We start from the raw sequence: 24,539 nt of genomic DNA, 5'->3' as shown, positions 1-24,539 counted from the left end.
TTTTATCCAGGTACAAGTGGGAGCACAATGTGGCTGGGTATGTTGAGGACTGCAGTCACCCTCCAGAAAAAATGTGGCCTTTCTACTTCCTAATCAAAGTGCTGAGGTCCTTAGGAGTGTACTAATCGGCTGCCTGTTGAAAATACAGATTCAGTAAATGCTATTCCTCACGGGAACCTTGATTTAGTAGGGGTGCTGCTGATGGTCTCGCTCCCTGTGTTTGCCCCATGCTGTTACCAGGCTCTGCAGTGCTGTGATGAAGGTGCCTACCTGCTCGCCAACCAGCAGATGGATAAGTGCCAGTCCAAGGAAGGCGCTCAGAAAGCCCTCCAGGACATAGAAAGGTTTCTTGAAAGCTCTTCAGCCTACTTAAACTACGATCCCCAAGCCCTACACTACGATTTTGAGTCGGTCTTAACATCTGAACTGAAGGTGAGCAACCCCTCCAGTTCCTTGTTACGCAAATAAGAAGCAAGATCAGGCTGTGTCGCGGTGGTGTCAGCTTTAGACTCCTCTGGTTTGGGTCAGAGTGCGAAATAATGGCAGTTTTTCACTCTCTACAGTGCCAGATACAGTCAGTGCAGGTCAAGCTTGAAAACGTGCGAAGCATGTTTGAGAATCGTCAGTCTTGCTTCAAGAAGCTGTTGGATAAACACGTGCGGCCCGTCCAGTTAGTGGCCCCTCGGCCAGAGAATCCACCGAGATCCAAATCTCCCCTGTTTTCTCCTAAGCATGGTAAGCTATTTTAATTTTCTGGTATTTTCAGTGGATAATTTTGCTTTGAGGCAGGAGAAAGAGTAAGGCCAAGGATGGTTTTGAGAAAGCAATTAAACCTTGCTGGTACCAAGTTGTTGTATAATGCTAGATGTCTATGAGGTGATTTGTTGTCTTTCCAATTCTCATGTCTAGCTTCCCATACCTGTGTGAAGAATGGGGCTTTGCTTGGTGTCTATTTTCACTTCCTGCTCAGTGAGGGCAAAGACAGCTGTAATCATCACGTACATCTAGTTCTTCTCTGCCAGCATCCTACTGGGCTGAAAACTGGTGGATTAGTTCTGCAAGGAAGAAGGGCAAGGTTTATAAATCCGTTAGCATACCTGTTCTCTGTGGCAGTCTCCATAACTGTCTTGAGCTGGAACTGACATGAAGTTAGACTGATGTTTGCAGAGGAGCTTGGAGAAACAAGGAACTTGGATCTCATGATTAGAAATGAGAAGCTGGATGCTTAACTCCCTTTGATTCTTTGAGGATGTCTCCCTTAAATCCCAGTTGTGGGATAACGAATGCCCGTAAAGCTACTAATTCTGGTTGAACTGGATATTCTGCCTTGATTTTGGTAACGGGCTGTGGCACAGTGTTAGCTTTAAATGATAACATTAAAATGGTCATAGTTGGCAGCTGTGTATCAGAATTAAGAAGTATTCCAGAGTAATGCCCAGGTGTCTCAAACCAGGGACATGCTACGTTGTGTGGCAATATTAAATTCAGTGATCTGACTGCATGAAGCAATTAAAAATTGTGTCAAAACACAAATGTTTTTTTCTGGTGGCTTTCTGAGCCCAGTGCAGCAAATAAATCCCAAATTTCATCTTCCTGGCTGATGCCACCTTCACTAGACCCTGCTGCCATCTGAACTCCTTTCCTCAATCAGGAGAAAAGCTCTGAGTCTTTATTGTTGATTTTACCTGATGTGACTTTACCAGCTTTCTAGAAGTAGGGAAGGGGTAAGGAGGAATTACTGACTTTAAGAGTAGGTAAATGGATGGATGATGTTCTCCGGGGATGTTGTCACACCATGATCAGCCATCTGGACTTATGCCATGCCTGGGATGCACGTTTTTCTAGGAAAAACTCACTCACCTGCAAAGCCTGGGTACCCTCCATCAATCCTCTTCCTGAAAGAGATGATTGAGCTTGCTGAGATGAGCGTAGCCAGCAAGCGGGGAAAGACAAAAGGCTCCTCTTTGGGTGGATCATGCCAAGAGAGCTTTTTAATAAGGCCTCCGTTTGATAGAAAACATCAAAATGCTACAAAGCCTGCTGGCGTGATGTGCAGTGTCAAAGACACATGCTGGGCTCTGCTGGGAGTGCTTTGAGATGATGGGGTTTGTGGTGTGGATTGAAACCAGACCACCTCCAAGCACATCACTTTTGTCCTTCTTTCTTTCCTTTGTTTCTACCCCCTTCTTTTTCCACCTGAGGACAGATGCTTCCTCTTTTCATCTTTGCCCCAGATTTGAAGCCTGTCTGATAAATGCAGTTTTGATTTTGAAACTGCCAATTTTGGGGGGGGAAAAAGGGTAAACTCTGCAGTCCTGAGCTGTGAAGCACAGCAAGGTGTGTGGATGCGGTGCAGGGGGCTGCGGTGGAGCCTGCGTGCCAGGCTGAAGTCACTCTTGCACTAAAACACAGAGCTGCAGCTGGTAACCATCTCTCACCTCACCTCTGATGCATGTCCCCCTCCTCCCACTGGGACTGGCAAGTCCTCGTTTCTTTTGGGTCTTCCTGTCCATGATGGGTGACACCCCACTCATACCTCCAGTCTGCTCCCCAACACCCAGTTCTCTCTTCTTCCTCATGCAATGTGCTTGCAACAGGAGGTTTAAGGCTCTGGGTGTGAGATACAATAACTATCTCACAGCAGCCCCATCTGAAGATGTGGTGCCCACTCTCTATGCAGCTTTGCATCCCTCCACATCCATGATATTCCCTACGTCTTCTGTTTTGGAAAAGGTGGCTTTTCACCCACAGCACTGTTGATACTCTCAATCTAGACAGAGCTCCTGTTGCATTCATGTGTGCTGTGGTACCTTTTTGCACCCTAATGGAAAAATACTTCCTTAGTCCAATAATTTTTACATATATATGTATTTAATTTTCATTTTGCTCTCCTGTTCTAGTTTTTTTTTTTCCCTTATTTGTAAATAACTTGTGAATATTGAACATCAGGGTGTGTTTATTGGTAGTTCATCTCAGAGTCTGGTGCAGCTACTGGCGCTGCAGCCTGGCAAGTGGCATCATCACCAAGGCTGGAGCCAGCACAATGCCTTGCCAGTGCCGAAATGTGTCATGGTTGGTCCCTGGCAGGTCCCTGCTACCTGCTCCTCCATCCTCTGCTGGGTCATCTCAGGGTGACAGACCCCACACAGAGCTCGAGAAATTCATTATTGATGTTCATGCTGGGGGAAAGAGACCCTTTGGGTGAAGAACTGTCACTTGGACAATTCAGGAATGAGAAGCATTTGAAAGATGCTGTATAACTCACTGGGGAGGTTGATGTCGTGTTTTTAAGCTTCCATTTTACCTCTGTAACCCAAAGTATTACAGCTTGTAATTATTTACTGACAATATCACTAAATTCTTCCAAGGTGGAGAAACACTTTATACCAGCTGAGCATCTTGCCCTACGTTCATAAAAGGACTTTAAAACAGTATCCCAGGAGGTGATGTTCCTTTTGGTAGTTTATTTGATTTTATTGTTTTCTATCATTTGCTCAGGCTTCACAGACTTCCTTAGGCTTTGATTACAGTATTCACTTAATGGACATTTTGGTTTTTCTGATTACTTTTTACATTATGACCTTTATGACCATCTGTGTGACTTGTGTTATTTGGTATTACTATTGTTGCTTGAGATATCCTTTATTTTGTCAGTTTGCTTGTAGTCTGAGCTAACTAATTACTCATTCTTCAGATGTATCCCATTTTTCTTTGTGACTTATGAGTTTCTGTCTGAACTGTCTCCTTCACTATAGATGTACATTATGTAATTATGTGGGGTTTTTTTTTTCTACCCAAGGTGTGGATTTTAATTCCAGTTTGAAATTTTCATTTGATCTCTCTCTCCCTGGGAAGAAAACATCCAGAAAAACTCCAAGTTCTCGCAAGGTAAATACTATTAATGAAACCTGGATGAGTTACACTGCAGAACAGAAACCCTTCTAAAAAGCAGTTGTTGGATTAGATGTTGGATTTCAAGATGCTATTTTGTTTTCCTTTAAAAAAACCCACAAACCAACAGCCTTTCATGTCTGTATGGCTGAGTTGGATTAGTCCAGCACTGGAGATATATCTTGGCTTATTTTTCCAAGTCACAGGTATTGATTTCCCATGTGTCGTTGCCTGAATTGGTTCTTTGCATCCCAGTGATGTCTGCTAGGAAAACTCCCCACCTGCAGTTATTTCCCCTGTGGAAACTCTTCTCTGGTTCTGCACTAATGAATTATGTTACCACTATTTTCACATTTCATAGAATCATAGAATGGTCTGGGTTGGAGGGGACCTAAGGATCACAGAGCTCCAACCCCCCTGCCACAGGCAGGGCCACCAACCTCCAGGCCTGGAGCTACACAAGGTTGCCCAGGGCCCCATCCAACCAACCTGGTCTTGAACACCCCCAGGGATGGGGCATTTGATGTAGTGGAGAAATTTCTGGGAAGATTTGGCTACCCAGTATATACTTTGCCCTTTTAAAGTTCTGTGTGATGAAGAGTTTCATGAAAGGAAGTGTGTTTCACCCTTGTCCGAGGAGTTCCCATGCTGGCATCAGGGGCTGGGCTCATCCTGCCTCTGCAGTGACCTCCCTGCAGGTCTTCCCAGCACATCCCATCTCTCTTCCAGATCGAAGTAATGCACGACTACCAGGAGAAACGCAATTCCTTGCAGTATTTCATCTCAGACAGTGACGACAGCTTAGATATACTGAAAGGGTAAGCTTTCACCCCGTTTACACCACTCAAAAATGATGTTTATTTCTTTCCAGTCCTTGCCCCATCCTTGTGTTCCTCCAGCTTTTGTGCTATAACCTGTTTTACCATCCCTGTGTATGTTCTTCATGAGACCACACTATGTTTTGGATAGTTGAATGGCACTGAGTACCTGGGGGTTTTCTACAGGCATAAAAATAATACACTTTTCTTTTCCCCCTCCCTTTATTTTAGCCACGTCATAAATGAGCTTATAGAGACCGAGAGAGTGTACGTAGAAGAACTCTTCACTGTTCTGACGGTGAGTGACTTCTTCAGATTGCTCATTACTCTTCCCCAGGGACTTGTACAAAAGGGCACCTGCCACTTTGTCAAACTCAGTGCAAATGTGATGGGACAGCTTTCTCCCAGACTGTCAGATCCTGAGCTAATCGTAAATTTTTCAAGTTTCCTCCCTTAGCTTCTCTTTGTTGGAGGCATCTGCAGGAACAGTTGGTGTCAGGATGAGCTTTTCATCTAGAATGAGGGAGAAGCCTTCTGTTTGTACACAAAGGCGCTGGTAATGAGTTACACCAGTGCCTGGAAAAACCTACAAAAAGCTGTTATTTTAAACTGATTTCTTCTACCTTTTGGGAGACAAAAGGGAGAAGCTTGTGCTTTATCCTTGGGTGGGTCCTGGCTCAATACTGTGGGGTTTGTGAATGTATAAAGGACATTTCTTTACCGACTGGGTTATAATTTCTCATTCTGCCACTTTAGACACTTCTGCTTTATTCCAGAACATCCTGCTGATGGCCAAAACGCATTGGCTGTTGAATAGCTTCCCCCCATCTTGTGTTTCTCCTACCCAGGAGCAAGCAGGATATAAATGTACACATAATTACATGTAATTCTGTGTTAAACCCCACGCTCCATATAATAAAGCACTTGGCAGGTATGCGTAGTTGTCACTGCATGTATCAGATCTAGATAAAGTGGACAGATAGACAAGTTTTCTGAAGGGAAAAGAAGTAGAAAAGATGCAGAAAGTAGTGTTTCCTTTCAAGCAGGAAGCCTGCTGGCAGTGGTTAAATGTGGCCAGAGAGGACAGAAATCCTAGGGTATTGAGGAGAGCGAGACCCTGGTGCTCAGCAGGTCTTGTACAAGAGCAGAAAGCCCACTGATGTTGGTATTGGATTTCAAGCCATCTTTGCCTTGCCACAAGTTACCTTGTGCACTGGTTCTTGGGAGGTCATGCCCCATATAAACATGACCTGTGTCCTACAGTCATAGCAGCAGATGTGTTTAACCCAGACAAGTTTTCCTCTGGGCCTTCTCCCGCAGCCAGGCAGTAGTGAGGAGAAAGTGGCTGTGATTTGCTTTTGGAGAGTAGAAACAGCATGACTGACATGGTGTGATGACTCCCTGCAGGGGCTGTCCCAAGCCATCCCAAGCTGGACCACAACCCCCATGTGCCCAGGGACCGAATGACAGGAGTTTAGAGACAAAAATAAGGACATATATAAGGGATGTTGCACTTTGAAACAAAGCAGATGGTGTTGGAAATCTGTTCACATCCCCTTTTAGTCTGCTTTTGTGGATATACCAAGCCAAGGCCTCACCAGCTGAGAGATGAACCCTTTTGCATCCCGCAGGGCTACAGAGCTGAGATGGATAACCCTGCCATGCTCATCCTCGTGCCTCCTGTGCTGAGGAACAGGAAGGATGTCCTCTTTGGAAACATGCCCGAGATCTACGACTTCCACAACAAGTATGATGCTGCCTCTGTTTCCTGTAACGATTAAATACCCAGGATGTACCTTGCTCACCACTGCATCTCCTCTCTTGCAGAATCTTCCTGCACAGTCTGGAAAGCTGCCTGGGAGCACCCGAGAGAGTGGGATTCTGTTTCCTAGACAGGGTGGGTGACTCATTTTCACACATAAAGCAGACTTTCAGGCCAATGTTTCTCCTGAGTCGTCGTGCTCTGCAACTTCTCAGTTATGTCAGTTGGGCAAGACGCTTCTGCTGCGTAATGCCAACAGCAAGGCCAGGATTGGAGGTGCGTGGCCAGCAGCAGATGGGGAAGCAGCAGTCATGACTACACCGTGTTCTGCTGTGATTCCCAGTAGTGGCTCTTTTACCCAAACTCTGTGGCTGTTTAGGTGTTAAGGTGGAGGCAGAGAAAAACGCAAAGTTACAGTTTGAGTGCCCAACTCATTTGGCTGCCCAGGAGGTTTGTGTGAGCACGTGTGACTTGCTTTTGGGCTTCCCTTACAGCGAGAGGATTTCCAGATGTATGAGAAATACTGCCAGAACAAGCCCCGGTCGGAGTCCCTGTGGAGGCAATGCTCTGAAAGCACCTTCTTCCAGGTGAGCTGTTTGTTCCTACCAAGGCAGGCATCGTCCTGGGACTCTCACTTGTTCTCAACACCCTCCTCAGCACCCCAGTGATTTTACAGCATCTTCTGTTTGCCATTGCATGGAAGCCTCACAAAAATAGCTGTTGGGTTTTGTTGTACACAAGGAGATAAGGACAGATCCATGATCCATTCCTTGTGTTATTTTATATGTTTTTATCAAATCTCTTTAGTTATAAGCACCATATGGCACTTTACATGAAAATTTGGAAGTCATCAAACCGTAGTAGTCATGCTGTTGGAATAACTTCTTGCAGTTGATGTAGAACTTACTCAATCTGGATTCTTTGTTCCAGGAATGCCAAAGAAAATTAGAGCACAAACTTGGGCTGGATTCCTATTTGCTTAAACCAGTGCAGCGCCTAACAAAGTACCAGTTGCTTCTGAAGGTATTTCATAATTTGCTTTGAAAGGACACTGGGAGATAGATTTGTTTTCTGGTTTGTTTTATTTTTCAATTAAAAGTTACCTGTAAATCAGGACCAAGCCTTAGATTCTGTATTTCTTATCTCAGCCCTCCATAGACACTTTACATGGGGATGAAAATTCCTATACCTGAGACAGGAAGAAGTGCTTTTAACACACCATTTTTAAGGGGAGAAAGACTGAATCTGTTTACACATGTAAAATGATGGAAGCATTTCTAAGATAACTGAACCAGAGATGATTATAAGTGTATGATGAATGAAATACAATGATGCATCTCTTCTTCTCTTTGAGTTGTTGCAGTGTCTGTAACTTTTAATCCATTTATCCTTGTGCCCTGCTTCTGAAGCAGGGCAGTGCTGTTATTCCCACTTCACAGAGTGAGAACAACAGTATCTTGTTGGAGGGATGAGTACCTTATTTCCCATTTCTTACCAAGCAGAAAAACACAACACGAAGAATTCAGATGAGCTTGAAGCTGCCCTTTAACCTGCTACCAGCCTTCAGGAAACCCAGAAAAAATGGGCCATGCTTCAGTGATGTGTTCCACACATCATACTGACTGTGGTTTAGAGTGAGTCATTTTTTCCAGTGACAAAGGAGAGGAAAAACTCAGGCAGTGTAGGATGTTCTCGGGCACTGAAACTTTGGGTGAGATGGAAAACTCTTTGTTTTGTTGAAGTCCAAACGTGTCCTCTTGCATTTCTATTTTCAGGAGTTGCTAAAGTACAGCACGAGCTGTGAGGGAGTTCAGGAACTTCAAGAAGCTCTGGTTGCAATGTTGGACTTGCTAAAGTCAGTCAATGACTCTATGCATCAGATTTCAATAACAGGATATGATGTGAGTAGATTTGGGTAACGAGAGACTTTGCACGATGCCAGATGATGCCCTGGGGATGGATAGTGTCCCAGAATGTGTGAGCTCAAAACTATACTAGAACAGCTACAAAGTTAATGGGGGTCAGGAAGCTCTTACAGGTGACAGTCTTCCAGCTGATTTCAGGAGTTGGGAAAAGATCCGCATCTGAAGGATGTATCTTAAGTCACATAGTGCCCACACTTGCCACCTTGTGGCTCTCCAGAGTATTTTCCAGCACGCACCTTAAGTTCTGCCATGGCTCGCCTTAGAGTTCACTGGAGGTGCCTTCAGGGCATTGCTCATCCAACATTTAGTGAAATCATCCCTGAGGCTGATTTGGACCCTTGCCCACTGAGATGGTTGTCTTTCCTAGGGAAGGCTGAGGGGATGGCTTTTCCAAACTGCTGGTCCCGGTCCTGGCATCCTTGAGAAGTCCATCCTCCAAGACCTCATTTCGGCCTTAAATCTCATCTGCCCTCTCCCACTGAAGTAGCCCTTGAGCAGGACTTCCATAGGAGCTGGAGGGTTTTCCTCTCTTCCTAACTCTTCCAGTTACAGGCTCGTATCCCTTCACATAGTCTACTAGCTGCAGGCCCGTGTCCGAGGCCGCTGCTTCCCTCCTGGCACCATACCATCACTCCCAAAAGATCATCTGATCCTTCCAGGAAGACCTATTCTTAGAGGGACGTGCCTTGGAACAGGGCTGGCCCCGTTGCCTGTCATTGTTTGGATGGTCCTCTCACATATTAACTGACGTCCTTTTCTTTGGGTTTCTATTTGTCTCTCACTCTCCAGGGTGACCTGAGCGAACTGGGGAAGGTGTTGATGCAAGGGTCCTTCAGTGTCTGGACGGGACACCGGAAAGGGCCAACCAAAATGAAGGATCTTGCCAGGTTCAAGCCAATGCAGAGGCATCTGTTCCTGTATGAGAAAGCCTTGGTCTTCTGCAAGAAGCGAGAGGAGCATGGAGATGGATATGACAAAACCTCATCTTACAGTTTTAAGCACTTTTTGAAAGTAAGGACTTTTTAGCTGGGGCCGTTGCCATATGTGTGTATGTTGTAAACCACTGACTCTGCAGACCTTGAGAGGGTCTTTCCTCCAACGTGGTGGCTTGTTTTCTGCCATTAAAGGTTGTAATGCCCCGTATGGAAGTGCTGTGCCCACAAAAGGCTGTTGGTTGTAATAAGCTGTGAGGATCCCTGTAGCTGAAGCACCAGCAGGGAGAACTTCAGAGTCACATATGTGATGGCATCTGCCAGGGGAACAGCGCTGTGGGCAAGTCCCAGGGATGAGACCATCCCTCCCCCCCTTGCCTAGTCCACTTTCCAGGTGCCAGGGTGAGGGTGTGAAACTGGGGAGGCTCTTTGCAACTCCCCAGCCCCACTGGGAGAGCAGTGGGGCTCCGCACACCCCTGCTCCCAGGGATCCCCTTGGGCTGAGGTCTGCCTGGTGCACAGCGTGCAGGAGCCTGGCTGCTCCTGAGCCCTGTTTCCCAGCCAGGAGGATACAGAGATAACTCCTCTTCCTCTCTCATTGTCTTCCTCCTTCATCAGGCTCTAACTGTACACCTAAAAGTACAATTATTGGATGAAGAGAGTGGCCTGTGCAAAACTATGAGGGACATAAACAACTGTCCCAAGCCTATAAATGCCAGCTGTTATCAGTAATGATCCCTACCTGCTCCTCTAAGAGACCTTCTGGCATACGGCGTGTGATGAGCGCTTCCAACATCAGCCTTTTGTTCCAATCCTCTGCCTTGTTCTTCTTGATACATAAAACCCCACTGTGGGTATATCTTAGAATGGAGAAGAGAGTGGCAGTCGGAGGCAGAGCCTTCAGGTCCAGCTGCTGCAGGTCCTTGATCCCAGCCAGGCCCAGGGGGGAGATGCCAGGAGTAGTCAGAAAGACATGTAATGGTAGATAAGTCTCTTCAGCTCCAGCACACGTTACAAGTTGTGTATTAAAAGCAAATCCCAGGCCATATGTTTAAGAACTCAAATGTTTTTCCCAAACAGCATCATTTTCTTTCTGGAGAGCTTGTTTTCCCTGCAGGACTTGTTTTCCCCTACGTGCTTTTGAAAGAACTGAAGGGGTGGTGTGGGAAAAGCCTGCTTGGAGGAGAAAATCCTGCACTCAGGAGTCTTGGGCAATGTGGCCATAGGTTTGTTTCCTTTGCCTTGAGAGGGCTTGTGTTCCTGCTGCCTGCACTGCTGCACTGAGAGGTCAGAGTTAGAGATCCACTGATGCAGCAGGATTGCATCCACATCCACACATGTTGGTATTCAGGATTGCTGTTCTGAGGGCAAAGTACCATTTCTGGAGCTTGACATTTGTTTGATTCATGAGAGCATCAGGAAATTATTTCCCTTTGCCAGAATGTTTTGTGGGGATTCAGTATGAAAGCAAGCTGCTGGGGAGAGGCTGTGTAACTGGGTGTCTGTAAAAGAAACAAAAGAACCTCTCTGGAGGGTATTTATATACACTGTAAAATAGCCAGGGGTAAATACCTCTTCAGCTGAGATTCAGTAACTTGGAGGTTGCAGGTTCATAACTCACTGTGATGCCAAGTAAATCAGTGTGCTGGTACTGCTGTGGAAGGCGATGCAGATGCACTCCAGCTTTACACCAACCCACCTGGGTCTGCATTGCAGTGAACCAGCAGCCTTGGGGACAGTAAATCCTGGTCAGGGGGAGGGAGTGGAATTTCAGAATCCACAAACATGAATGAACACACCTGAAATATTCTATTCCTGGCACTTTTTTTTTTTTTTTTGTAGTAGAGCATCTAAAATTTTTAGTATCTTGGTGTTTTGTAGGAGCTGCTGTATAAAATGCCAAGCCAGAGATGGTGCACAGAGCTGGAGAGGGCAGGATATGGATAGCCCATTCTCTAGGCTGCCCTGTCAGCATCTTTTTTTTTTGAAGTTTCAAGTTTTTAAAGTTTTTATAAAGTCAGAATGGAGCCTAATATGCCTTTATGGCACATATGGCACAGGATAATTTAAAAAAAAAAAACAAAAAAAAAACAATTTAAATTTTTAAAAAAGAAAATAAAACTAGGGAATACTGCCTGCTGCTCAGTGATGGGCTTTTCTGCACCTGGAGGCAGGCACTTTTGCAGAAGTTCACAAAGGCTCGCTGCTCAAATCAGGGAATAAATGAGGAAAGCTGATTAGCAACTTGCTTCTTATTTCCTGTGGCTGTTCCTAGTCACTGAGAATGGGTGTCAATGTTTGAAAAAGTCACCAGGAAGAGAAAGTTTGCCCAGGTGACCTGATCTGTAAATCTTCCTAGTCTTTTAGACTGCAAAGCTCTGAGGATGTGTGTGTTAACGAAGAGGAACAGCAATGTTAAGAGAGATGCTCTTTCTAAGACCTTACAGGCATTGATACTGGTTGGTGTGATGTGGTCTGTGAAGAAGTTATGATGGACGATACTGTTCTTATTAAATCGGTTTCAAAACATATAAGTGGGATAGTTCAGCTATTTTCAACCATCAGTCAGTCAACAGTAAGTTGCTGACAAGATGTGCTTTAAATGAGGAGGTGGTTTGTGTCATACCAGGTATCAGAGCATTTTCCATCAGTTTTGTGCTGTGTGCAGCACTTGGATCAGAAGTCTCCTGTTGCTGATGAGTTTCCTGGTCTCTAATTGCAGTTGGAGCTATTGAGTCAGTTGGGTCACGTTGTGTAGATTCTGAATTATTTTGGCCTTTGGCATTTCCATCCAGATTATCAAAAGCAGTCTGTGATAATGAGTACAGCAGTGTTCAGCTTGAAGACCCCTGAAAGTCATGGTTTATGGCAGCTCAGGCTGTAGATCCAAGAATTAACCCTTCTTTTTGAAACTTTGGGATGGTGTCTTAACTATGGGGCTGGTCAGGGACCAGAGGACCAAGAACTGAAATTCCTAAAGGACCTGAGGGCTTCACAAATGGGTTTTAAAGATTGCTGAAACAGTGAAACATGGAATTCAGCAAATAAATTACCATATGGCAGAAAGAGTGTTTGTAGAAGCACGATGTGCTGTGCATTTATAAAGCCTCGTGTGCCTCAGCGGAGAAATTTCAGGCTGAAAGAGGTATGAGATGACTTTTCACTTAATTCCACCGATTCCCAAATGAAGAGTCCCCCCAGGCCCATTGATTGCTTTCAGAAAGCTTTTGCAAATACAGCGAGCTGGTGGGCAGTCAGGGGGGATGCTTTGGGTTGCTATTGAAATTAGAGTTGATGAAATGTGTTAAATTGGGTGAAAACAGGTTTGCTTAACGTGCTGCATAAATGGCTGGGATCCTAGGGAAGAGAGAGAGAGAGATATTCGTTGTGTGCTTAATTCTTTGTGCCTCTCTTGCAGATGAATGCAGTTGGGATAACGGAGAATGTGAAAGGAGATCATCGGAAATTTGAAATCTGGTACAGCGGGCGGGAGGAGGTCTACGTCGTGCAGGTTGGTGCCTTCAGCTGTCTGGATGTGTGGATATCCTTCTGAGAGTGCTAAGGAAAAGCCTCCCATTGATCATTAACTTGCATTTCTTCTTCCTCTTTGCTGTCCTGGCTGATCCTTGGTGTCCAGATCAGGACTATAAAAGTCAGCTAAAAGTGGAGGCAGAATCAATCCTTGGAAATAAAGCCTTTTATTCCAGATGAAATTGCAAATAGATGAGTAATTGAGGAGGGAAATTCTAAATTTTACTGTGCTTTGTGCTTTAATGGGCACGAGCCACTTGTGCTCCTCTGCAATTAGGTGCCAGAACTGCTCCCAGGGCAAAGCTTTGGCTTTTGTCGTGCTATTGCCAGGAGTCTTTTGACTCATCTGGGAAGTAGTGACCCGATTCACCTGATTTCTTCCTGTTTTTTTTTTTTTTTAATTTATTTTCCTTTTTGAATAGAAATTTTGAATAGAAATTTATGGGGGTGAAATGTTTGCCTAACGGGGTGTTCACAGCACAACCTGCTGTGAAAATAGTGTTGATTGATTTTTAATTTTTAATTAATCTTCTGCCTAGCTTTTTTCTCTGTCTTACAACACAGTAGCCAACTTTAATTCATAAAACCAAGTACGTAGCCAAGTATACCACATACTCAAAAGGCACATTTGACCCTTTAGGCACTTTTTAAAAGAGATTAGATGGATGCACACATGTGCTTTTGCCTGCACTCCTTGCATTGTAGTGATGGCTCCACAGTTCCCACTGTGTTTTGCCTGGGTGTAGTGGGAATCATCAATTTGAAAAGGTCTGGAGTGTTTAAAATTCAGTGGTGGCTTTGGGTAGAAGGGCATTTCGAGTAATTACAGCACAGAAAGTTAAGGTTTCATTAATAAATTATAATGGATGATTCTTAATTCAGAAGTGAGACAGTGTTCTCTTCTGCCAGGCCCAAACAGTAGATCTGAAGATGGCGTGGCTGAACGAGATCAGAAAAATCTTGTTCAAGCAGCAGGAGCTTATAAAGGGTAAGTTTGGCCAGTTTCTCTGTGGCATTCGCTCTGCAGCAGCACCTTTCCTATTCTCACAGCACATGGCTAATCCTCAAATCCACTAGTTCTCACCAGAGAATTGATTTCCAGAAGAAGCCCGGGAGCAGCACACCAGTGAGGTCGTACATTACAGGGAAGCCACACAACTCAGAGCAGTAAAGGCCAGGTGCTTATGTGAAAATGAATTACAGAAGTACTTTTTTTTGTTGTTGTTACCTTGGGGATTATTCCACATTTGTTATCAGAGGCTTAATTCAACAAGATACATAGCAGGTGCCTAGTTTTAAGCATATTAGAGCCTTCAGTGGCATGCTCTGTATTGGATTTGTGCGAACAGACCATCTTAATCACTGTAACCAAGTCTGTGCTTTGCTACAGTCCCTAGGTCTGTTTTTCTCTAAACAGAAATCATTAGGGCAGCACAGAAGGTCTAACTTCTAACATAATGCTTCAAGTGTGACAGTTACTAATAAAAGAATGGATTTTAAGCTGGTGTTTGACCTCCCTGCAGTGGAGAAGCAGCAGCCTGGATCGTGCATGGACCAGCTCCCACTCTCCTCCCAGCTGAGTGATGGGTGAGTCCCAGGAGCTCTCTCCAGTACCCTCCCATTACTGGGTGCCCAGCACCTTCTGGTTGTATCATGGCTCTGTGCTATTCCCCCCCCCACCCCATTTCTTTCCAAGACCTGTGGGCGGGTGGCAGGAGGGATGTGCTGCCGTTTGTCCTTTGGCGATGGTGGTCTGGGGACAGGCTCTGCAGGGAGCACCTTCGAGTGCTCTCCCGGCATCACAGCCTGAGCTGCAGCTCCTCTGCAAAGGGAGATGTGGATTAAAGACAGTGCTCAAATTCCAGGGAAGAAACACTGCAGCACCTTTATTTCCCCTCACGAGTACTGAAGCCAGGCACTGAAGCCCTTAACCTTTGTAGAAACATGCATCAGAAAATGCCATTATTATTTCTGACCCTGTTTCATAAAACCTCCTGGAGTTTCCATTTGTTCATCAAGTAAAACTAAGATTGATTTTTTTTTCCCCCTGTTTTTAATCATTCAGAAAGCAGCAGAGAGCCTCCATAAGCTCCGAAGAGAACGACTCCGAGCGTACCAGTCCAGTGATGCTGGACAGTGGGCTCCTGTCCCCCCAGAACAAGCCCCACAGAAGTAAGGACCCTTCCCCTTCCTTAGGGTTGTGCTTTGGGGGGGTGTTGGGGTACCTCCAACCTGAGCTGCACACTGTCTTGCAGGCTGGCCAGGAATGTCACAGTCCTTGGAAATCTGCGAGGGGCTGGAGGAGTGGTCGGGTAACCAGTACCTCTCCAACTGCTCAGACACCGAGGAGGAGGATGGGAACCAGCTGGTTAGTACTGAGATGCAGTAGTCCCAAAGCTCAGGGCGTTGCTGGTTTTGGTTGCCTTGCTTTGTTTTGCTGGATAATAGATGTGTCTTGTCCATGTCTCACAGATTCCCTGTATCATTTTTAATTAAGGTAGCTGATAGGGGTCTGTAATATTCCCTGTGGCAGCCAGAAACAACAGCTGTGTGATACGAAATGCAGCTAAATAAGGTAATTTTCTTTTTCTTACTACCACAGTCTCCAGGAAAATACAAAGCCCTTGCAGACTGCAAGAGGAGAGGATCAGAGGACCTGCTGGTGAAAAACGGGGATGAAATTCAGCTTTTGCATGAAGATGGTGAGGGACAGTGGTAGGTATTTCAGGATTTCTTTGCCTTACCTCTGAGAGCCTGCCAGGGAGTCCAGTGCAGCCTCATTCACCTAGTGATACACTCATTGCAGCTTCTAAGTTTTAGAACATTCCAGAAAGCTGGAGGATTCATTCCCTTGCCAAGACTTGGCCTGGGAAAAGGTTCCAGGACTTCCCTGGCCATGGGTGTCTGGGTGAGCTGTGTTTTGCCACTGCCCTGTCAGCCCTTTCACCATCCTATTCCCACTTCAGACGATGCTTCAAGTGAGAGCTCTCTGCCCGCCCCAGCTCAGCTGCTGCCTTTGTTCCTCTGGGCTTATTAATAGTAGCACAGAGTAATTGTGAGGCGTTTTGCTCCCTCAAACAGCCCTACCAGTGTTAACTGGTTAATGGCTGTGGAGCATCCTTCTGTTGTATGTGAAGCTGCGGCTCCCAAGGCAGCACTTCACAGCTGGTTCCATCCTTAGGGCTGGGAGCCTTGCCTGGGAAATTATCCCAGCCAGCCCTCTGCCTCTTGAACCCCTCATCTGGGAGGGTGGTGTGCCCTCTTCTGATTTTTGCAGCCATTTGGCAGAGATTTCTGGCTGTCTTTTCTTTCTGGGCTGATTCCTGACTGGGTCTCAGCAGGAGAGAGGTCAGCGTGCTAATGCCTTGTTTGGGATGTGGGAAGGGGACCTGACTCAGATTTGTGCAGGCACTAGCCTCTAAACGCAGGGACACAAATGCCATGGGGAGGGTTCCTGGCTGGTATCTGCAGCCCTTGCATTTCAAGGGAAATTCAGCTAGTAAAAGGAGGGTGGAATCGTCACGATTTGCTGATGACTCACTGCCTCCCACAGCTCTTTGGGCAGTGCCAGGCAGAGGTTCCTCACACCAAACTTTTTGCTAGCACAGATTTCACTGCATGAGACAGAGAAATGTCATTTTTGAGCAGGAGTGTTTCCAGCTGCCTGTGTCTTGGCCCAAATTTCCTTACAGTACCCTGACTAAATTCATCCTACCAGTCTAGCTTAGCAGCAGACTGAGGAAAGGAATTGCCCTTGGCTCCATCAGTAGTTGGTGGAGAGAAACTGGGATCTCTGGAGGTCTCAGGCAGGGTAACTTGTGCCCTGGAGAGTCCTGTTCTTCACCATTGACTAGAGGGGGGGCCAAGGCAACTGCGTTCCTGATTTGGGGTTGTTTTTTTTTTTAAATAGGTTCCTAAACTTAGATGGGAAAGATACTTTAATTGCATTCCCAGCTCCTGTTAAACAGCTCCTGTTTACGGTTGGACCCGATGATCTTAAAGGTCTTTTCCAACCTAGTCATGCTGTGATTCTGTGAAAATACTTCCTTGGCTGGAACAAACTGTTGGTTGCACCAGCAGTTGCATAGAGTGTGTCCCTATCAAACTGCTCCTGGCTTGCTTTGTTTTCTTCTACTAACACCATTGTCATTCAAAGGTTGGTGAAAAACCTAAACAGAAGAAAAGAAGGCTGGATTCCTGTCCACAGCCTGCAGATAGTAGTTGGTGACTGCAGATTTCGGAATGCCAAAGTCGCAGGTATCATATAGCACGGCTAGCAGAAATAGCTCCTAGCTCCAATCAGGTCTTTTAAGCCATTTGCATTACTCTTGATGTAGTAAATCCAGCTGCATATGCCTCTGCAGGAGAAAAAAAAAAAAAAAAAAGGAAAGCAGCTACTCCAAAAAGCCTGCAAAAGTAGTAAATTGAGCTTTTTTTTTCATGTTTGTAAACACCTTAAGACATTTCTGTGACTTTAGGCACTAGTAAATCAAAGCCAAGCATTTAAAAACCTAGATTTCTTTGCAAGAGCACTGGGTAGAGAAGACTGGGGAGAAGAGACGGAGCCTGATCAGGGATTCCCATGACTGTTTTGCCTACTCGCTGCTGTAGCTCAACCCCACCTAGGCAGAATCTCCTCCTGCTGCAAAAGACATCGTGGCCTCACCCCAGCACTCTGAAGGCGATGCTTCGCTTCTGCAGCCTCGCTCTTGCCCTCATTGCTGCCTGCTCCTTAATCCATCGTTAGAATACTAAGTTTATAGATGGGTTACCAGGTTTCAGCAGCAGGTTTCTGGCCTCAGAAATCGCCTTTCTCAGTTTCTAGCTGTAAATGTACATAGGACATAGTTAGGGAAGCGTAACAGATGACACAAGAAAATGCCTTAAGAGCAGCCTGTCGCCCTTGCTGCGGATGCAGCGTCGTCGCTCCACGCGTTGCCTCATCACCATGCTGTCCACTGGAAACGGGAGATCAGGGTTTGTGATGGGAGCAGCTCAGGGAACCCACCTAGATTTACTCCATTTAAAAAGAAAGAATATACCAGTTCTGACCATGTGAAACAACTTCTGTGAGTAGATTTATTTTTAAACCCTTGCTTTTTGCCAAAACCTGCTCTTCTGATGCATACAGAGGAAGCCTTCTGGAAGGCTTACAATTCCAGTCAGCTCTTCATGGTTTTCTAGCATTTTTCAGTGAAATCCTCCCTAGGCAGGAAGGTTGTGGGGTTTTTTTTAATCTCCTTTGTTGCAGGGCAGTCGAATTCCACAGGCTGGAGGTTTTCTGACTTTACATATGGGGTAGCTTGTAGTTGGGGTAGCAGCACAGCTGAGAGGGTTTCCATTGGCATGTTCCCACCATGGAACACCATGGGTTTTTGGGAAGTCTGGTTATCCCATCTCACTAGGCCCTGGGCCACAGCCTGCTCAGGAGGTTTGCATCCTGAAAACAGGGTGCTGGGGAACTCTGAGCACCAGTTTGCTTTGTTGGTGGTCTTATCCCCCAAAGCCTAGAGACTTGTGGCTCCAGGCTGCTTTACAGAGTTGCCCAGTACAAACTAAGGAGGGTTTCACAAGGTGGAAGCAGAGAAAGCTCCTCCCATAGGTCTGACTCCACTGTCCAGGTGCTTTGCAGTCCTGCTGCCAGGATCTAGTTGCTGCACCGAGGCTCCAATTCCCCTTTAGGATTAACTCCTCCCTCCCTCCCTCCCTGTTGCTGATCCTGTATGCAGCATTCTAATTATACTCACGCTCCAGGCAATATTGTAGGATGATGTGGGATGTTTCCTTGCTGTTTCCTAGAGCTATTCCTAGAGCTCTTCAGGGATGCACCTTTATAGCCATACTGCACTTGCACTCTGGAAACCGGTTTTCAGGCAGTACTTTTGCATTTAGCAATCCCCTTTCCTGCACAGACCGGTCCTTGGATGCTGCTGGGATGTGGGCTGGATCGAGCCCGGTTTTCTGCTTCTTCAGAAGATGGAGCTCTTGCTCTAACATAGCAGAGGGAGAGTTAGGCAGCCAAACTCGTAGAGCAAAGTTAGGGGCAGGAGGGAGCCCTGGAACCCTCGCATGTTCGTAGCTGCCTGTGCTGAAACGCTGGTTTGCCTGTAGGCAGGGTAAGCTTGACATGTGCTGTGGGGTCCCCAAGAGCTTAGAGCTGGGGGAAAGGCCCTTCGGGGGGGTGGGGGTGGGGGGGGGAGGTAGTGCTGCTGTTTGTGTTCGGCTCCAAGGACCCACAAAAATTAAAATATATCTCAAGTCCTGGAATTTTGTAACCAGGTTTCATACAAATCTGGGATTTGTTTCCTTTTCCTTTCCTTTTTCTTCCTTTTCCCTTTTTTCTTTTCCTTTTTCCTTTCCCTTTTTAATTTTCCAGGTTCTTTTTCCCAGTTTCCCTTTTCCAATTTTTGAGTTCCCTTTTCCCTTTTTTTCCCTTTTCCCTTTTTTTTTCCCTTTTCCCAGAGACTCAGTGATCTCTGGAGGTCCCTTCCAACCCCTGAAATTCTGTGATTTTGGTCCAAATCTTCTTTTCAAATGGGGGTGTGCATGTAACCTTGTTAAACTTTTTCTAAGTCTTGCCCTGGATAAAAGCCAGGAAGCTTTCTGGGAGGAAGGTGACTGGCTTGGAGGTAATTTTGGAAGTCAGTTTTCTGTCTGGTGTGCCTCCAGTTATAATTTCTGAGATCAGTTCTTGCTGCTTTCTTCTGAGTAGATTTATTCAGCCTCCCATGCAAATCCCTGGTGGGTTTTTGTATGCCTGTGCTGTAGGAATAGTTTTGCATCACAGGGGATAACTTGCAGGTCTCAAAATGGGAAAGATTTGGAGAGAACTCTGCTCAGGAAAAGCAGTGTTCAGAGAAGAGCTGCTGCTGAGCTGTACCTGTGTGTGGCTGGTTTCAGCTGCTGTGCTGAAGCTGTGGGGCATTGCCTGCTCCATGTGCTGGTACGTGGATTAACAAGGAGATGCAGGAGTCTCTGTTTCCCTTGTGCAAGGTGCACATCACGGGGAACGTGAGGGCTGCAGCGTTACAATCCCCACTCCTCTTCCATAGTGGGGCAGGAGAGAAACGTTCATACAAGTCTCCTGGTTGCCACTGTGCCAAAGGGGCTGGTGTACAGCAGTGCCAGCATCTGTGTGAGGGAGGGAAGAGGCAGCTCAACTCCCAGCTGCGCTGCAGCACCCGCTTCATGGCAAGCAGGGAGCAGGAGCAGCAGAAGTGAGGTCCTTGCCTTAACCCAGAGTAGATGAGTGACTCATTTTCACTTCAATGCTGGTATCTGGCAGCACCACAGCCCCCCCATCTCATCAAGGTTAGGCTCTGTCCCTGCTCTTCTTTTCTCCCAGCAGCAGTAAACAGATGAAAGCAAAAGGAAACATGTTTGCTCCCAAATTTTCACATCAGAGCAAAATGAGGCCAGATCATTTCCAGCTTTTTTTTCACCTGACCTTTAAAAGCTGGGCAGAGAGGAGGGTGAGTGGCTGATTTACACGTGCTGCATGAGACTGGTTTCTGTTAGAGGGAGCATGAAACAGAGTAACCTGAATAAGACAGGCTTCAAATGGAAACACTGGTAAATGCCCTTACATTAGAATATATATAAAGGGATATTGCTACGACTTTCAAGTTCTTTTAAACAGCAAAGGAGTTTTGTGGTGGAATTTGACTTGAGCCCAAAAGCACGGAGCATTCAGGGCAGGCGTGGAAGGATGCTCTGTGCCAGGGCGGGCACACACACGTGCTTGGTTTAAGGAGGACGCAGGCTCCTGTTCTACACACCAGACCCTCTCCCAGTTTATTTTAACACCTCGCTTGCCAAACTCTCTCTCCCAAGCCTTAAGGGGATCCCCTGTGCCTGCTCTTCATGCAGTAAAGCCGAGCAGAGACTCCCCCCCAGCTGGTAGTGCCCGAAGGATCGAGCTTGCATGTCCTCTGCTCCCGCTGGCCGGGGCGGTGGGGATTGTCCTCTTGACCGTGGTGAGCCTGAGGCAACCCTTTCCATGGCTCCCTAGGCCATGGAAAGAGCATGGTACGTGACTGAGCTCTTGCAGGCTGGCCTAAGCATGTTAGCTGGAACGCGCCAGTTCCGCCCGTGTTCTGGTGACAAAGCTTCTCCTAGTTTTGCACTGTGACTCGTGCACTTTAATGATGGCAGCCACAGGCTTTTCTATTTATGCAGGGTCCAGTAAAGGTAATGGTGATTTTATTATTATTTTCTTGGCCTTTGAAATGTAAAACCAGGGTCTCCTTGTACGACCCACAATGCCACAACAGCTGTTTTGTAGTGCTGTAGAAAACCATTTTTGAGCCTGACAAAGACACTGGCTGGCCACGCTGTGATAATGGAGTGATAGATGATAGAAATGAGTCAAACCCTGCGGTCCTGCCTTAGCCAGGGCTCTCACTGGAGCTGGTGGGAGTTCAGCTTTTAGGGAGAACTGCAGGAGTGCACTTATTTATTTATATTTTTTTCCTGATGTTATACAAATGTTACATGATTACAGGGAATAATGTATTTCTCAGAATAAGATGCTTTAATATTAACATCATTCTTCATTACTTTATAGATGCTGCCCTGTGTAACATGAGAAAGTTTAGTTCCCCTTGAATTGAGGGTGAACTAGTAGCATCCTATTTTCGATGCTCTTTGGAAGCTTTCAACTAAGTGTTACAGAGAAATAGCACAGTAGTTGGAGTTGTCCTGTACTATTCATCACATTCACAGACCTCCACAGCTTCATCTGCACTGAACGGGACCGGGGTCCTAAGCAGCTTCTCATAGTCATAAAGGAAGCCATCCTCCGCTCTTTCTTTTTTCCTCCTATGGAAAGTACAGTGTTTTATTATTTTTACCTGCTGTTTTTCCATGACATCCATCACGTTTCATCAGAGAAGTACACTACAGTTTCCTGACACTTTGTTTAGATGCTTGAAATTTCCTCTACAGGTTGAAGGCTTTACCTACTTATTAGCTGACAACTGCTGAAGTTGATTGCAAATAAGAGTTGAGCTTTGGTCAAACCAAACCAAACCAAACACCAAACCAAACTAAGAAGCTGTATGTTCTGCTTAATTGATTTTTATGGATGGATTTTTCTTAAGTATCTACTTCAGCTGGGTGAATGTAATGTTCTGTAAGAGCATCATCCAGCTGGCTCACGTGCAAAGACGCAATAAAGATCCTCTTTTTTGCACTTAGGGTCTGACTCCAGCCCACTGCAGTCAGTGCCCCTGATTTCAGTGAGGTTTGGGTCAGGTCGAACTGACAACTCAGGGTTGTCGCCAATCACTTAGGGTCCCAAAGCGTCCCAAGGCTGAAACCTGTATCTAGCAAGTGTTGAAGTTTACATTAAATGTATGTACTTTTGGAACACGTGCCATAAATCAAAGTTAAATGTCCATGTTTGCACTAAGGAAGTTCTTGTGATAGGACTGTACTTTTCAGCATCTTTAACAATGGTGTAGCTATTGAATTTTTTTTTGGGACAGAGAAAAGAACATTTGAACGCTCCTGATTTAATTTTTGTGTTTCTTTGTCTAGTTTTGCTTTTGTAGAACGTAGGTGCAGGTGGTTTGACTTTTAAGCAGGTGTGTGCAGAGAGCACCTGGCTGTTGGCAGCAGAGTCAGCAGTGTGCATGCGGTAGTGAAGTTGCTCTGTCCCGTCCCAACGACACGTTTTATACTGTGGACTAAAGGGGGACCTGTATTGATTTGTGAACCAGGGATTCTTAGGCACAGTCCCAAGATGTTAAGTTAAGACAGACTGGGAGTTTTGGGTTTGTTTTCCTGTTTGTTTGTTCCCTTCGGTGACCATTTTTCTATGGAGGAATTGTTGAACTGCTGTGGTGGCTGTGGTTGCCTGGGGAGGGGGGTGGGGGAGTCCCCCACTACGCTGGCACGCAGTGGTGGGCATAGCTGCAGTTCAGGGAACCCCCAGTACACCCACCAAAACATGACCATCTGAATCTGAACCGAGCAGCACTGCAAGACCAGAAAGATCCCAGTGCTCCCCAGCCACTGGCAATCCCAGCAGACAGGTTTTAAGTCACTGGAGGTTATTTCCATCTCCTTTTCAAGTTGGTCACGATGCACTTGCTGGGTGGAAAAGTAGGAGTCTCTTAAGTTACTGTCAGGGCTGTTTGTAGTGGTAACAGTTCTTGTGGTAGCAGTACACATTTTGAGGTACGACTGTAAATACTTGTCTCAAACACAGCACACATTGCATATTAAACGGTTTTAATCTCTTTTTTGTTTTGGTCTTCCATAGTTTGAAATCTAAGCTTTTATTAATTTATGAGGTTGCTAAGTTCTGCAAATCTGAATGTACAGTCTGAGATTTTTAACATTTGAAACTTTGCACACGACGTGGTACGTTACTTTAAGTATGCTGTGGAACTAGGCTCTTCATGTATATGTTATTATAAATTACAGGAGAGAGTTTTCTCTGACTGCAAGTTTAAATGAACTATATTGTACATGTACCTGTAAAAAAAAAATGTGTTAAATCTATATTTAAAGATTAAAAACTTGTTAAATAAATTCATATGAGAATATGCGATTCTGTCCAAAGACACCTCTGCTGTAAGGCTGGAGAAGAAACCCTAATTCTTACAGTGCTGGGTTTATTTAATTCCTTTAGAACAAATACAACCTCCTTACATGCATTTTGATTTTAAAACAAGTGGTGGCAGATGATCCAATTACTTCTTGCTGGATGTAGCGGCACTGAAATTGGGAGAGGCACCTTGGCGCTCATCCTGATGTCTGAAACAGCAGCTGGTGCCATCCTGCCCTGGCTCAGGGTGTCCCCATCACCAGCCTCCCCTGCATCCCAGCACTGGGCAGCACTGGGGCCATGGGGTGCTCGTGGGTGGGTGCACAGGGGCTGTGTGGGTATCGAGAGCTCTTTTGGGGGGTTCTGGGAGAGAGACACGGACACATAGACAAGTGGTCTTGGGAGCACATCTCACTGGGAGGGAGGGAGGAGGGCCCATCACTGGGGTTACACCTTTGGGGACGTGCCATGGTCCTGTGCACGTGCCTGCACCGTGGTGAAGCCCATGCATGAGCCAGGCAGCTCATTTCCCACAGAGCAGGCTGTTCTTCTCTAGACCCCTGGGAGAAGATAGAAGACGAACAAGCACTGTTCAGGCATAAACCTCCCTTCCTCTGGGGCTATTCCTTTCCCTTGAGGTTGGAAACTGAATCAAGCCCACTGGAAGCAGCCCCAAACAGCACCTCTGCCTTCCCTGGGACACCTTGGTGCCAGCACCTACCCCAGGCATGGGGTGGGCACCTCCCAGCAAGGTTTCTCCCACCTGCTCAGACCAGACTCTGGGATGTCCCACACTGCCTGTGCTCTGGGGACGTGCCACAGGCTCATTCCAGCAGGGCAATGCACCATCTCCATCACCACCAGCAGCATCCGTGGCTGCAGTCTCTAATTTAACGTGATTAATATGAAGATAAGGACAGGTAATGAGCACTAAGTGGTTCTCTTTATAATCATAACAAGGCTCAGCAGAAAGCATTAGCATAGAGCCTGATGCTGCCGGTAGATGAGTTTTATACAGATTTCAAGTTGTTTATATGGCCAGTTTATGCCATCCTGGAGTAGGAAGAGCATTTCCTGCAGCCTGTGATCCATCTCAGCCTGGGTTGTGAGAAAACATCCGGCCAA

At 46.0% G+C, this 24,539-nt stretch overlaps 1 protein-coding gene across 1 annotated transcript in view; it reads left to right on the top strand.

Moving 5' to 3' along the window:
* The window catches only part of MCF2 (MCF.2 cell line derived transforming sequence), a gene marked incomplete at both ends in the record, with an annotated part of 55,627 nt that extends 35,406 nt beyond the window's left edge, over positions 1 to 20,221 (top strand). Inside the window, 19 exons of the mRNA XM_084269294.1 lie at positions 241 to 432; positions 564 to 735; positions 3,800 to 3,888; positions 4,621 to 4,709; positions 4,941 to 5,007; positions 6,341 to 6,456; positions 6,537 to 6,606; positions 6,966 to 7,058; positions 7,402 to 7,494; positions 8,247 to 8,372; positions 9,186 to 9,407; positions 12,747 to 12,839; positions 13,769 to 13,847; positions 14,383 to 14,446; positions 14,925 to 15,031; positions 15,115 to 15,227; positions 15,462 to 15,574; positions 17,016 to 17,116; positions 20,205 to 20,221. Of these exons, the coding sequence (XP_084125420.1) occupies positions 241 to 432; positions 564 to 735; positions 3,800 to 3,888; positions 4,621 to 4,709; positions 4,941 to 5,007; positions 6,341 to 6,456; positions 6,537 to 6,606; positions 6,966 to 7,058; positions 7,402 to 7,494; positions 8,247 to 8,372; positions 9,186 to 9,407; positions 12,747 to 12,839; positions 13,769 to 13,847; positions 14,383 to 14,446; positions 14,925 to 15,031; positions 15,115 to 15,227; positions 15,462 to 15,574; positions 17,016 to 17,116; positions 20,205 to 20,221 (2,016 nt within the window). The remainder of the gene's footprint in view (positions 1 to 240; positions 433 to 563; positions 736 to 3,799; positions 3,889 to 4,620; positions 4,710 to 4,940; positions 5,008 to 6,340; positions 6,457 to 6,536; positions 6,607 to 6,965; positions 7,059 to 7,401; positions 7,495 to 8,246; positions 8,373 to 9,185; positions 9,408 to 12,746; positions 12,840 to 13,768; positions 13,848 to 14,382; positions 14,447 to 14,924; positions 15,032 to 15,114; positions 15,228 to 15,461; positions 15,575 to 17,015; positions 17,117 to 20,204) is intronic.
* Between the last annotated feature and the right edge of the window lie 4,318 nt (positions 20,222 to 24,539).

The sequence above is a fragment of the Gallinula chloropus genome (genome assembly GCF_964237585.1).
Source record: "Gallinula chloropus genome assembly, chromosome: 11".
Taxonomy (NCBI): Eukaryota; Metazoa; Chordata; class Aves; order Gruiformes; family Rallidae; genus Gallinula; species Gallinula chloropus.
This window is presented reverse-complemented; position numbering and strand designations above follow the sequence as displayed.